The sequence below is a fragment of the Epinephelus fuscoguttatus genome, linkage group LG7 (assembly GCF_011397635.1).
Source record: "Epinephelus fuscoguttatus linkage group LG7, E.fuscoguttatus.final_Chr_v1".
Classification (NCBI taxonomy): Eukaryota; Metazoa; Chordata; class Actinopteri; order Perciformes; family Serranidae; genus Epinephelus; species Epinephelus fuscoguttatus.
The window spans coordinates 24485683-24500499 of record NC_064758.1 but is presented as its reverse complement, the minus strand read 5'-3'; the positions used below and the strand labels follow the sequence as shown (position 1 = coordinate 24500499).

Here is a 14817-nt window from a genome sequence, read left to right as displayed (position 1 = left end):
GATATGTGTAAAATACGAGAAAAACAATGGCCACTGCAAAGCCATAAATGCAGCATTACCGAAGACACAGGAAAACAGCACTTAAAAATGACAGATAACCGATTCTTAATGTTTACTATTTTGACGTGTGGGTGGAGGTGGAGCTTTGCCTCTCGGTGAAGCAACGTCGATACACGACAGTATCGACACACATCAATATCTAATGTGTATTTTCCATATAGACACACAATGCAAAAACATCATAATAAACATGTCCCGAACACTTGGAGAATATAGTTATAATCACGGCAGGAGGGATATTAGCTAACCGATGTAGGTCATCAGCTGACCGAGGGGCGGGCACATTCTTTGTGCGCCGCCTTTAACCCGCGCTTTTTACGCACAGCAGCTTTGTGTGATCCAGGCTAGATGCTAAAGTAGCCCCTCTGTTGGCCTCACAGACCCGCAGTTCCACAAAAGCCACCTGTTATTGCTGAAGCAAACGAGCCAAGACCGTCGGTCACACATCTCAAGGGTGAGAAACTGTTAAGTTACATCAAAGAGCTTCATGCAACAACTAGTATCGGTTTCCGTTTGCATTTTGGTATCAGCGTTAGCTAATGTTAGCTTGGTCTAGCGTTAGCTTGCATGCTAACGATACCTGCTTTAGCAAGTTTGCCTTTCATGCCCTTTGGTTAGCTAGTTGCTTAGCAAACACAACACCATGTCTTCACTCTAATGTGCACGTAATACGTTTTCTGGTAACTTCACGTTATTTAACATCGTAAGTATTAAAGCGAGTGGACGGTTACCGAGAGATCTTTTGCTCTCTAATTAGTTTAGCTTCCTTCTGTTTGTCGTGCCTGTTGCAGATTGGGTAAACGACAATGAAATGATGCCTTTCGTTGATACACGATAGTATCTCCGGTATGCAGCCAGATCACGTTTTGTGCTTGGCGATAGAGAACTAGGTGTATCAGCCAGAGAATATCATCCATATTCTCTGCAACGTTAGCGTCATTGTCGTTTTCTTACGTTACAGGGAAGTGCCATTGGCCTGCGACAGCGTGGTGTTCAGCAACAAACTTTATTATGGGAAAAAAGTCTCGCGAAGAGGACTCCTCCTCCTCAGATGAGGAAGAATATGTTGTGGAGAAGGTGCTGGACAGGAGGGTGGTCAAAGGCAGGGTCGAGTTCTTCCTGAAGTGGAAAGGATATTCAGAGTAAGTTGTTTTTCTGCTGGTGTGCTAACCAGAACTCACTGTTACACTGCCTACTCAGACAGCGGTAGCTGTGCACTGTAATGCTCCTTTAAAGTCCAAGCTATGGTAGCAAATGAAGATTAGAAGATAAGCTATATTGTTACGGAAATTGCAGATTATATCAAGTTTGATAATATAATATTGATTTTAAGAGATTATCCATCACTGAACAGTGTTGTTGATGAATAGTTTTGGTTATAGTGGTACTGACGTGCTGCACTGTGTTGTGGTCTTCCTCAGAAAACACAACACCTGGGAGCCAGAGAAGAACCTGGACTGCCCTGAGCTTATTTCAGAATTCATGAAGACCTACAAGAAAAGCAGCAGCAGCAGTGGTGGAAGCTCCACGCCTAGCAGCGGGGCCAGCAAATCTGGCTCCTTGGGACGCACCAAAGACTCCAGTGGCTCAAAGAAGAGGAGCTCGGATGACGATGACGAGGGTGGAAGTAAGCCCAAGAAGAAGAAGGAGGTATGTAATGTGTCTGTGCAGTAGTTTTATCATGTTCTTAAAATGGCATCAGAAGTCTGTGTAAGGGTTATAGTACATTTCAATATGCATGTGTGAGGTTATCTTTTTTTCAGGCTTTGTGTGCTGCACCTTAAAGTAGCTTTCCACTCTTGGAGGAAACAATAGCTCAGCTCTAGATTAAAACGTCTGTATTTGTATGTTAATTAACAGCTGATGGGTGTCTCATCTTAGAAGAGAGAGACAACCTTTACATTTCCAAGAGCACACTTAGGCAGCTCTTCATTGATATGCCACAGCTTATGCCAGTTCTCAATAGCCCCTTTTCCATCGCAGGAACTTTTATCAGTCACCTGGAATTTTGAAAAACCTCCGCATTTCCACTGAAATTACCCGGGTAAAAACACTTTCCCTCAACCTCAAATTTACCCTGGAAAAAGTACATAGTGGGGGGGTAGGACTTTTCAGATTGCCCGTAATTCTTGAGGGGTGGGGCTGTTTGCTGAAGAACACTGATCGGTGGAGCACACACTTGCAGCGTTCTGCACTTCCTGGTACGGGCATCTGCCGCAGGCTTTATTTAATTTCCACAAGCTTCACTTCGTTTCTGTTTTGATTAAGGATGGGTACCGAAACCCGGTACTAAACTAGCCGTGGAGCTAAATTATTAAAGACCGTAGTATTGATAAGCGCTAACTGTATCGGTTCTTTTGTGCCGACGCTGATCTCCTCTACACACACACCAATGCGACATGATAACCGCTGAACGGCCGAGCGGCCCCGGTGCAAACAAAGTGAAAAATAACTTGAAAAAGACTGGAGCTGACGGTAAGCATGAACATGTAAACATGTAGACAGCGATAATCGATACTCTCCATCCACAGTCTCTCACCCACTGACACTAACGTTATGTCTTACACAAGGACAGCGCGCTAGTTCAGCTGATAGTAAACTGTTACTAATAAGCTGAAATGACAGCTGTCTGTATGAAGACTAACTTAATTTGACACTTATCTTAAAATACTTTTAAACTTAGCTGCTGGCTGAGACAAACAGCCACTCCTCTCTCTACACTAGCATGTAGCAAGCTGGCGGAGCCAAACACAGGGCACACACCGACTCATCTACGTCATCGCACTAATTTGAATAAATTTTCCGGAACTTGAGGTGAGGTGGAAACGCAAACCACTTTCATTACCAGGGTTTTATACTGAAAGGATGCAGAAGGTCGTATTTTTATTTTAGTTTATTTAGTATTGGAAAGCCTTCATTAAAAGATAATTTTCCGGTTTAAAAACAAAACAAATAATGTAAGCATATAAATATGCTCTGTAGAATTGTGAAAAGAACTGCACACCCACTGTAAATCATACATTTATTTGCTAATCTGTCTAAACATAACTAATCTACAATCTAACATTTGGTTATAACATAGTCCAGCATTTAAGTAATTTTTGTCTTTCTTTGTTGTCTTTCAGGATGACATTCTAGTCGCACGTGGCTTTGAGAGAGGCCTCGAGCCTGAAAAGATCATTGGAGCAACTGACTCGTGTGGAGAACTAATGTTTCTTATGAAGTGGTAGGTTTGTTTATGTGTATCTCACAATTTGCATGTTGAAATTAGTTTTGGCACAACTTCGTAAGATTCTACCACACTAATATTGTCATCAGAAATTGTCGCACGTCTTCGATGACTTGACTCTGATATTCAGTCCAGGCCTGTCCCCGATTCTGACGTTAAAACATTGCACTGACTTCTGTGTATTAATTTGTCATATACTTGTGGTTCACTGGTTCATACTTTTTCTTGTCTACAGATATTTTTCAGTCATATTAACACGCAGCCATAGTGCTTATGTCGCTCTTCAGTACACCAAAACTACAATCATAGCCCAATAAATGTGTTCAGTGCGCTTGCAGCATCTGCATCAGGGTAGTTAGTTAGTTAGTCGACTACGCTGATAGTCAGTGCTGGAGCTGAAGGTGTCAGATCAGCAAACAGACACTGGTCATGCTGCCTTCCATGTTCGTTATCTATACATCTGTTTTCATCACAGATTGTTTTACATGAAGGTAAATTTGCGACAACTAAAAAAGAAGCTAAATAAAATTATTCTAAGCAGTCAGCAGTCAGTCAGTTGGCTGTTGACCAGAATCAGCTGATCTGCAGCTTCACCTATCTTGTGTTAAATTTCCATGCATATGCCAAGTGACTGTCACAGTTGCTGCAACCTTTTGTCATTGCCAGGTAGCAAATACCAGTGCTTTGTCATGCCCGTTTATCAGCAACTTTTCCAGATCCTTTTTGCAAACTTATTTCTAAAAGTAACTAGTGACAAATTTAGGGAGTTTATTAGACCCTAAGTGAAAAGGCCGCAGTTTATTCCCGTGCATGTTGCTCTGAGTAATTGCAATAATCGGCTCGTCTGCCAGAAGCATGGGATCTCCCCTTTACTTTCTCTCTTGTATTGCACAGTGTGGGGCAGGTTGCAGCATGCTGCCTGCCAAGTGGCACCAAGTAACAGGCTTACTGAAAATACACCTTTTACATTCCTGCAAAAGACATTGATTCAGAAATAGATTTGTTCAAAAACATGTCAAAGTAAAATGTATTGCATTAACTTTGAGTTAGATTTTTAATATATACACAAAACCTCCATCCAATAACGCACTATTTATTTTGATTTTGAGTGAGAGACGGTCCTGCAACCTGCTTTGGAGAAGAGTGTAGACTTTACACAACTGTCAGTGTTTTGTTATGACTAACAGTTGGATTTTTCATCACAAAAAAAGTTACAGAAATGTTTGTGTACTGACAGTAGCAGGTCAGATAAGAAACTGGAATCGGCAGAGAAAATCAGCGCATCTCTATCACTGACATTAGTGGCATGTGTTTATATGCAGACACTGCATTCTCTCTGAATGTTGGGGACTTCTCTGGTAGTATTCTCTTCTTAGTATTCAGCATCTACAAATGGTTCAGGCACCACAGACAATACATGACATGAGCTTAGATGTTTTGACAATCTTTCTTTATTTTTTTTCTTTCTAACAAACAACTAAGATGATAAATTTAAATAATATAATGTTTCATGGTTCAGGCTTTAGTGCACTGTATGGGTGCAATTTTTAAGTTGCATGTGTATGGAAAGGATAGTCTACTGTTGTTTAGTGAAACCCCCCAAAAGTCCATTCTGCTAATGATGATAGCATGAGTGACTCATAAGTACACTGCACTGGTCTTTCCACTTAATCAGGTACTTAGTATTCATATTTCCTCTTTAAAAGAAATGGTATCGGCGCTCTTCTGGTTTCAGGGTGTCGACCCTTTGGTACTGCAGTTGTTGCCTGCAATGGTTTCCGTCTGCACAGCTACTGCTGGTGACTTGTCATGGCATGATTCTTTTAAATGGCAGCTCTCAATGTGCCAAATTGCTGCTGACAAATTGCCCATTAGCAGCACTAATAGCCTTGCTGTCCATTCATATACAAACAGTAAGCCACACCATAAAATTTTATGTCATTACGTATTAGCCTGATGGATATATGTGTAGTACCTCGTCACTCATGCCCGGTCAAGCTCCATTCCAGGGTGTTGGCTGGCTCAAATGAGGCAATAGTTGTACCTTAGATGTGATCTGTTAATTTTTTTATGAAGGGGGTAAAATCCACAGAAATATTAAAAGGAAAATAAATGCAAACATGGCCAGTCCCTAACATATTCACAAGCTCCACTTGCCCACTTTGCCTGTAAGACGAATGATTTATAATGTCTTGAAGCACCGTACTCAAATAATTAAATGTCACAAAAATACAAGCAACTTACCTGTTCAAGTTTATTTTACAATATGGTTAAACTGTACATTGAAATATAATACTAGAAAAGGTAATCTTTCTTTTTTTTTTAAATTAAGGTTTGAACATGACTGACTAGTTAGTGACAGTTTCAGTCAAGGCCGTGGTGGGGTGGGGTGGGGTGGGGCGGTAATTGTTAAATTTGTATAAAGGCATTCACAAGAACAGCTAAATGATATAATCCCTGTTTTAATTTTTATATATTTTTGTAATTTGTAAAGTTGCCGACAACTTTTCCATCCATCAACGCATTAAAACACTCCAATTTATTAACAATAACCATTTATATATGGTACATGTATGGTTTATATATGGGAGTGTATTATCTGGCTTGTGCAGAGATGTGCAGTTAAATTTAACCACAAACTTTGGTCTTTATCTCTCCCAGGAAAGACTCTGAAGAGGCTGATCTCGTGCTTGCCAAGGAGGCCAATCATAAGTGCCCACAGATTGTCATAGCCTTCTATGAGGAGCGTCTCACCTGGCATGAAGACAGTGACAAGAAGGAGAAGGATGCCGTGAGTGCGTGAGTGCATCACCTCAGGAGGAAACAGGACCTCCTCCACTGCAGGGACAACCTTGAGTCAGACATTTTCACACCCAAATCCCCCCAAAAAATATCTCCATCCATGCCCCACTGGAGCACAAGGGCCCCAGACTGCTGAGAAGGATCCATCAGACACGAGGGGGAGCTGTAGCGGACATGGGTGACATGCTACTGGGGAGGGTTTCTGCTGTTCTGTCTTTGTATTCTTTCCCTCGTTTTTACTGTCTTAACACATTATGTTTTAGTGCTTACGGGATACCGTTATTTCAGTAAGGTATGTTGCATCCATGAGCACAGATGGCCATCTGCTAAAACTCAGAACATAGTCTTGAAAGCCAGAGTTAGTATAAGCTGTGTTAACCATGAGCTTGTCCCATGACAGGTGCACAACCCCCATCATCAAGCCTTTATAGGCAGTGCACCCCTTTGCTTTAAGAACCCACTAACACCACTGAGGATGAAACTGTAGTATGAATATTCAGGAAGCAACCACCGCAGCACTTTCCTGACTGCATAATCACTTCCTTTTTAAAAACTTTTTATCTCTTGTAGATTTTTTTTTTTAAGTTTGTCCCGCCTACGAGGACATAACTACTCGATTTGCAAACTTGCAGACACCGGCCAATTATGTCTTTATAAGTAGTGATGATATCCATGTTCATTTTTTAAAAAAAAAAACAAGTCATTTTATCTTCTTGTTTCCGAGTTTTAACGTGAATGTTGTGTGGTGTTTTTTTTGTTTTGTTTTTGTTTTTTGTTTTTTGTTTTTTAATTTCTTTATGCTATCACCAGTTCAAAAAGGACAATAAAATGAATTTTGCTCAGTTTTGTACCCTTTTTTGTTTGTTTTTAACTTTTGTAACACTCATGTTCACAGGTTAGATAATCTTTACTGTATCCACATGAAACGAAACCAGCATTCAGCACCAGTCATTGGGGTCTGCCACCTTGTGGCTAAAAGATAAAAATCTTTTGGACTGTGAGACCAGTCTAAGATGACAACCCTGCAGTTTGATGGTGTTATTGAACTTGTTGGTTAGTGATATTTTGATAGTTATTTTTTTTGTTTTTGTTTTTTTTTTAACGGTGTAAAGTGGAGAAACCCACTCCAAAAATAGTGTTGTTGATATCATGGTAATGTTAATTTGAATCATTAAAATAAGTTTCTGATTGGATTGTTATATCCAGGGTTTTATTGTAATGAGTAATTTTGATTATTCTCGGCCGTAAGTATTCAGATTTCAAGATGGACGATGTTGCTGCTGGGCAAGTGGACGTCAATTCTTACAAGTTGGTTGCCGGTTTTGTAGTTTGATCTTTGGTGCTTCAACATGGACTCTTAGGACCAAATGATAAGCGTCAATAGACTGAGATCTGTTGTTTTTTTCTTTCCTTTTGAATCTTGTAAATGAAGCCTGTGACCTTCTCCCCTTTCATACATACAGTACATTAATCATGAATATGGTTTGGTGTATTTTCTTTCATTAAAAATATTTTGTCCTTTCACGCCCTTAACTTTGTCCTCAATTTTTGCCGGTGCAGAATTTTTAAAAAGTAGACTATTGTGTCACCTAAATGTTATGAATATGTGTACAGTAGCACCCTTTAATAAACATTTTCAATGTTAAAGTTGCTCTCAGTTGGCTTTTGTTTCAGGGTGTGAATGAGCAGGAGCTATCAGAGGCAATTTTTTTTTTAAATGTCAAAATGACTCAATTGATGGGGGCTGTTTTGGATGAATCAAGTATTAAAATAAATTACACTAAACCTTAGCTCGACATCAGGACGTTTCCTAATACCAGGAGGAAAAAACAAACATATGTCCCGAGGGACTATTAAAACCCTGTAAATCACAAATATCATGAGACCAAAGCTGTTTAATGTGGCCTCTGTTGATATGAGACCATTTTTTATGTTTTCTCTGTTGAGGGAAATGTTTCCAGAGCATCAGCTGCTCTCACCCAGCAGATGGCGCTGTTGAACAACACCAATGCATTAAGTTGTAACTGCATTTTTATGCAAGTCATTCACAGTTCAAACAAACACACAAACTGGAACAACTCATAATCTCTGAGCAGCCTTTATAGATTATTATGAAACTTTTAGCCGGGCATGGATTCATGCTGTGTTTACTGACTCGCCACAGCTTTCTGCAGGACGTTAATTGGCTTCTGAGTCACTTTGGTTCTTCTAAACATCTGCTGAACACACCTGTAGGTCCACAAAGTCATGTTGCGCAGTGAAGCATGCAGTGCTCAAACCCACACAGATTCATTTTGAATTATAGTGGAGTTTCCAAAGATGGAAATGTGTTAATAAAACACATGAAAAATATACAGAATATCCCTTTTTTAAAAAGCATTTTATGCTTTTTTAAGAATCAAACAGTAATCCATAGAAATTAGGGAGCAGAGTGAAAGCAATTAAGAATGACATGTAACAAAGGTCCCCGACCGGATGCAAACTGAGGACATTATGGTTCATGCATGGTCGGCGCCTTAAAGCCTGCGGCCCCCACTGAGGCCCCCCACTTCCATTTGATGTAATGATGCAGCCATCAAATAATGCGGGCAGTGTAAGCACCACAAAGCTTGAATGACAAACCCAATACGCTGCTTATGTAACTCTGTATTATGTGCATTTTTTTCTCTATTAGAAAGTGACTTAATGAATATAACAAAGAGGGAGCAAAGCCACAGGACATTTAGTCACAATCTGGCCCCCGTGACAAAAACAGGAAATTAGTTGTTTATCTTGATAAATAGAATAGTGACCTGCACTGGGGAGCTACTGCACTCTCAGTAATAAACTGCAGTGAAGGTTGAGTCTAATCCTTGTTCTTCTCTCACCACCCTCTTTTTCTTTCTTGCTGCCTTTTATAGTGACTCCCTCTCTCTTTGTAACACACACGCACACACACACACACACACACACACACACACACACACACACACACAAAGTGCTGCTCAGCTACGTCTAAAGTGATGGAATTTTCCTAGCAAAAAGGCTTTTACACTCCAAATGGAATGCAAAGGTCACTAGTAAATTTCCAGCCCCTGGGACCATTAAGCTGGGCAAAGGGAGCGAGCAGCAGGCTGTTTTATGGAGCCTGGAGCTGTCTGCTGACAAACCCAGGCCAGTAGGTTTGGTTGGGAAAGCCACAGTGGCACTCATGGGAGCTCTGCCTGTGATGTGTGTGGCAAATACAGATGTAGAGGCAGCTCTGGTACGTGGTCAGCGGGCGTGCAGAGTGAAGCTTCAGCGAAGCTAAAAGTCTAAATGAGGATCTGAGCCTGGTGCTAGAGATGAGTGTGTACTGTATGTGTGGCAGAGTCAATAAGGAGATGTGTATGTGCCTTGTTTAGTTAAGAAGTGTCTGCTTTTTAGGAGGCAAGGGTGCAGGGTTTGTTTCAACACTGGGGTGCGCCCCCACCACTGCCTATGTGAGGACACATTAATGGATTTTTGAGATTGCACTGAAAAAGCTTTTATTTTGAATATAAACCCATGAATTAAACATGCATTTTAGTGTAACTATAGTGTATTTTTAATTGGAAACAATAATACCACTTTTTAGCCATGTCTTGCAAAGAATGTCCAATGTCTCCGTGGGGACTATGTGTAAATGTAGTTGCATTTTTGGTGTAAATTTATTTATTTATTATTTGCAGCAGCCTCCCTGCACTTCAAGTCCCCCCTGTACCAGTAACTTCTAGTGCAAATGAGATCCTCAGGGTGCTGCCCACGGCAGAGGTGGGTCGTCTTGCAGCACATTACACCAAATGAGTGTCGGGGGAGCTGTGGCAGAGGGAAGGGACTGCTGCAGTGGGCCTCATCAGTGCTCCACAGCTTGTTCAAGGATAGCACTAAAAACAGCAAACAAATAAATGTGCACTCATACAGATAACACAAATGCAGGGCGAAATGTGCTACTATCTTTTCTATATGACAGAAAAAAAGAGTCATGGTGTTCAGTTAGTGTCCCCGAGAAACTGTGAAAAATGTGTCTAAGAGTGCTGTAAGCCACGAGTATCACAGAGGCCAATGTAATTTGATGTGGCCTTTCCTCGTGCTGTGATCATGTAGGCACAGCTGCCCAACAGCTGTGCCTACATTTTCTTGTTGTAACCAGATTTAAAAAAAAAAAAAAAAAGTCTGCAGTGACGACTGCTGCATCATTTCTCCGCACAGTGCACTGATCTGTGTGAAGGTGATTGCGATGTGATGCTCTAATTTGGGTGGCTATCACACTTAATGTGCAGTAAAGCCTCATAGACAAAGCTTCTTCGTTCTAAATGCCCCCTCTACTGCGCCATGGCTCTCCCCGCCAACCCTCTGCTGGCTGTGTTTCCCCTTCACCCCCCCCCCACTCCTCCCTTCATCTCCTCTCCCCACCAGGGGAAAGAGTTATAGCTGCCATAAAAGGCAGGTAATGCATTGTTAACTAATTCTGTCTGCTCAGAGCTGATATATCCTCTGCTCTAAATCTCCGTGCTTCCAATAAAATGCAAATGCTAATGCTTGCCCTCCATGAGCTGATATCATTTTTAACAGGCCAGAGGTAAATGCTAGAGGAGGGTGGGGTGGGCCAGAGGTAGTCTGTGACATGGTGGCGCTCTGAGCCTTCATGGTAGATTCTGGCAGAAAGGACTTGATCCACACACCACCGGCCAACAGTATGCATGCGTGTAAGTGTGCACATATGGTATGCACAGAGACTACGACGGTGCATTTTTGATAATCCAGGGGTGTATTGGAGTGTCTGGTGTCTTTGTATCGAGAAACCAGAACTAGTAGCATTTCAATCAGTGCCCATTCACCATCAAATAACACCAATTTGCCTGCGGATGTAATGCATCATATTTCCATGTTAATAGTATTGTCATACTTTGTGTAACCTTGGGCTGCTAAATATTGATCCACTTCTAGATTTTCAATTATCCTGTGCCGTTTTTCTGCCATCTGGTAAGGACCAGTGATTTGTGTGCCTTCATATCTGGAGGCTTGTCCTGTAATTAGACCATAAATTAATTTGCAGAGAGGAGGGTGAGCAGGAGAGATTGAAGGCATTAAGTAAGTCCTCGGTGGTTGGAGACAGAAAATCATAGGGAACCACAGCGCAGTGTTTTATTCACTAGAATAAGATAATTGGATTACAAATTCCAACACCATAACTTTTCTGTCGCTGCATGTGTCACTTGTTTTTCTTTCAAGTATTTAAAACCATGCTGCTGCTAATGATTGCTTGTAAGTCAGTTCTTAAATAAATGGCGAGAAATCATCCACTGACATAATTATACCTAATTACTTGCAGTGCAGCAGCAAAATGATTAGGAAAAATGGGGCATATTAGTGTCAAAATGTGTGTGAAACTTTGCAGTGAAATGTGCTGTGAATCCATCAGTGGATTTCAAATGACCCCCCACGCAGGCAGACAACAATTGTGTGCTTCGAACCTAGCTCTTATTTACAGCACAGCTCAAGCAGAGGTCCTAAAAAACCAAATGCATCTTGATTGATTTTAAATTGGGAGTATATGCTCTCCTGCAAGATTAGCTCATTGTCCCCTGCTGCTAAATTACACATAGTGATTGGGGCTGTCGCTGCACAATGTCTGAGCACTTCTGCCGCTGCTCTCTTTGCCATGTGGAAATTCACATTAGACAAGCCTAAGTTACTCGTTAAAGCAATTAAGAGGAAAAGTTATGTAACAGAATGGGCTTTTCTTGTAGCGGAAAATGCTAAATCAGCAGGATCTGAGTTTAAAACACTGTATACAGACTGCAAGATGTCATAAAGTGAATGAGGGTGAAGTTACAGTGAGACAAGCACAGCAGTCTGCGCACTGGTGTACCTGCTCTACATGATACCTTGGGTGTTAGTCGGGCAAGGCCACAGCTGCCAGCATACTCTGATCATATCTTGCGGGGCTTGAGAGGCAAGGTCAGTCAACGCAGAGCCCACCTGCTCCCCCATTCTCCATCACACAGTCCCTTAGCCCTGGCCTCCGGGAGGAAACACGCCTGACTGTCGCGCTGCTACAGACAGCATGTGTCCCTGAATTTATGATGGCGACTTATTGGCGGCCTTTCACGTTAAAAGTCATCTTGAGTTTCCCCAGTCTAGCTGTATGTGTGGCAAGCGTTAATCCATTAACATTCAGAGCAGACACGTACAGAGCCTGGCTCTCTGCCAGCCCTGAGCCCTGACAGTCTTTGACCCACCGCTGACCACAACATTCTCCTGCTCCTGCTCCAAGCCATAGCCAGCCTCGACATAATACAGCGCCATAAAGTATCTAATGTTACACTGTATATGAACGTGAAGTATTATACGCTTGAGGTCCAATATGCAAGGCTTATAACCGAGTGAGAAGAGTCCAGCTGCCTCACTTTGGCAGAGTGGGGAAAAAAATCACATCTGTCTACAGAACTCTACACATCTTACATTTTAATCGTAGGATGTCCAATGAACATAAAGTTTCAGTCCTTTCTATTTCCATCAAGGATTAGAGTTCAGAGGGGCCATGAAATCCCTGGGATTTTCTGTGGTGGTATTTATTTCAGCAGGAGATGTTGAAGTTCATATTAAGTGATCCACAAGGAATAGCTCTGGCAGAAGTTAAAATGCTGCGAGGCTTGCCCAGGCCTCAGAATAGAGAGCTTTCAACAACACGGCCGGTCTGCTGCTGGAGGTGGCTCCTGGACTGATTATAATTTTAGTAGCTTATAAAGCCTTGATAAATACTTTATAAAGCCACATTGCATAACAAATCTAACACATAAAAGAAGACGTAGATGTTACTCCACACTGGATAAAGGGGCTCTTGACAGGTTCTTGAATAGGTTTTATAATTCAATATTACAACCACCACCCTTGTAAGGGCCCTGTCATCTCCCCAGGCCCACAGGATATATACGTTAAACACACATCCAAGTGCTCGCAGTCTAGTCCATTACACTGATTAGCAGTAAACACATTTGTAATAAAACTTAGTGAAATAGAGGAAGATGGTCTGTGCGCTGATTCATGGTAGAATCCCGGTGAAATATAAAGTGTCTTAGGTGTCATGCTTCAGAGGGCGCAGAGTGATACAGGGCTTTACTTACAGGATCTGTAACGCATACGAGCTAATTTATCCAAACAGCTCATGTCTAAACATTGAGTCCTTCATCTCAAATGTTGGCCAGAAATAAACTCAGGCAAAGCAGTGTGACAGGGGTCCAGTAAACGTGAGAGAATCTGGGAGGCAGAGCAGGCCAAACAGATGTCTTTCCACAACATAGACACCTCCTACTTCTGTCCCCCTACTCTCTGCTGTCTATCCCCCACTTCACCTGACTGTCCATTTGTCTAACTCCCTCTCTCTTCTCGTGTAAGTGCGTTTGTGTTGCCTGGTTTGAAATCTGTTCGCCATGAACCAAACCGCACATTACATAAGCACTGTTGGAGGGTTTAATGGTCCATTTTAGCAGGTTTTTTTAAAACTTTTACCAGGCTGTGGTTATTAGAGGAAGAAGAGCAGGATGAAGAAGAAGAAAGGGTGGATCATGTGTTTCCACTTTTGACCTCTCCACTGTGGCATGTACACACCTGGTTCAGTTTAGAATGCTGTTTCTGTGGAATAGCTGACGGCAAAGCGGCTGGTGGTTTCATCTGCGGAGAGGAGGTCTAAATGTTTACACCACAGATTCTCTGAAAGGTTATTCTGTGTGTGTTCTGAAATTCGCTGTCATGTCAGCAGAGAAGTACACTAAGATGCAGGCACAACATCAAATCAATATCAAAGACTCAGTGGTGAGCCGGGCAACCGGTGCTTGACGATCCAAGTTGAAACCTGAAAAGGTTCACCTTTAGGCAACAATCTTGTTAAATTAAATGAAAGTCTCATGAAGATGTTAACAGGCCAAGAAAAATAACCTTTGATTAGTTTTGTTAGTGTGGCTGCATTACTTCAAAATGACATCTTTAAAAGGCATATTTTAGCCCCAACTATGTGAAAATGTATGTCAGATGTGTTGCCTTGATGACTTGAGGGGCAAAGCACGGCCACCTCAGACTTGGAGCTGCTCATCTGTTTCCTATTGGAGGAAGTGATTCTGGCAGGAAGGCAGGGGCAGCAGATGAAGGCAGGCTGGGAGAGAGGGACGGTAAAAAAAAGGAGAGTAAAAGGGTGGAGAAACAGGAAATGGCAGTGTGACCCACTGGGTCCACTTACCACCTTGCCAGAACCCCCTGGCCACAGCCAACCTACTGGGCCGGCAGTTTCCATCACCTGCTGCTTCTGGTTCCCCCACATAAATCCAGGTGCTCCTGAATAAAGCGCTCTTTCTCCAGGAGCCACAGGGAGCCGGAGGGGAGGCTGCATGCTGGAGGGGCGGTGCTGCTACAGCAGAGAAGCTCTGCCTCCTTGTGAGAACATGTTGTGGAAAATACTGCTCCTAGTGAGGCTAAGCTAAAAGAGGCAGAGAGCTGGGGATTTCCATCAACCCCCCTGCTAGTTCAAAGCTCCATTCCTTCATTTTATTAATTCTGTCTTCTAATTAAAAGAAGCCGGACCATTCAATATAAAGTTGCAGCATCTTTTTATTACTGTTTCCTACCTGCTTGAGATTAATATAAGCCCAGTCCACTGGGAGGGAGGCTCTCAGCCCTCCTCAGCCCCTCCTCAGCTCCTCACTGCCCCCTGGCATCCTGAATGGGCGCTG

General features: G+C 42.2%; 1 protein-coding gene across 1 annotated transcript; it reads left to right on the top strand.

Annotated features, from left to right (window-relative positions):
- The first annotated feature begins 359 nt into the window (after positions 1-359).
- On the top strand, positions 360-7738 carry cbx5 (chromobox homolog 5 (HP1 alpha homolog, Drosophila)). Its single transcript, XM_049580145.1, has 5 exons — positions 360-514; positions 1022-1202; positions 1482-1710; positions 3186-3286; positions 5951-7738. Exons 2-5 carry the CDS (start codon positions 1072-1074, stop codon positions 6090-6092), a joined length of 603 nt encoding a protein of 200 aa, XP_049436102.1. The 5' UTR covers positions 360-514; positions 1022-1071; the 3' UTR covers positions 6093-7738.
- Positions 7739-14817: the final 7079 nt, after the last annotated feature.

Coding starts and splice junctions, on each gene's coding strand:
- cbx5 (XM_049580145.1), top strand. CDS start 1,072: ATGGGAAAAAAGTCTCGCGAAGAGGACTCCTCCTCCTCAGATGAGGAA. Junction 1,203..1,481: donor AAGTGGAAAGGATATTCAGA/GTAAGTTGTTTT, acceptor GGTCTTCCTCAG/AAAACACAACACCTGGGAGC. Junction 1,711..3,185: donor AGCCCAAGAAGAAGAAGGAG/GTATGTAATGTG, acceptor GTTGTCTTTCAG/GATGACATTCTAGTCGCACG.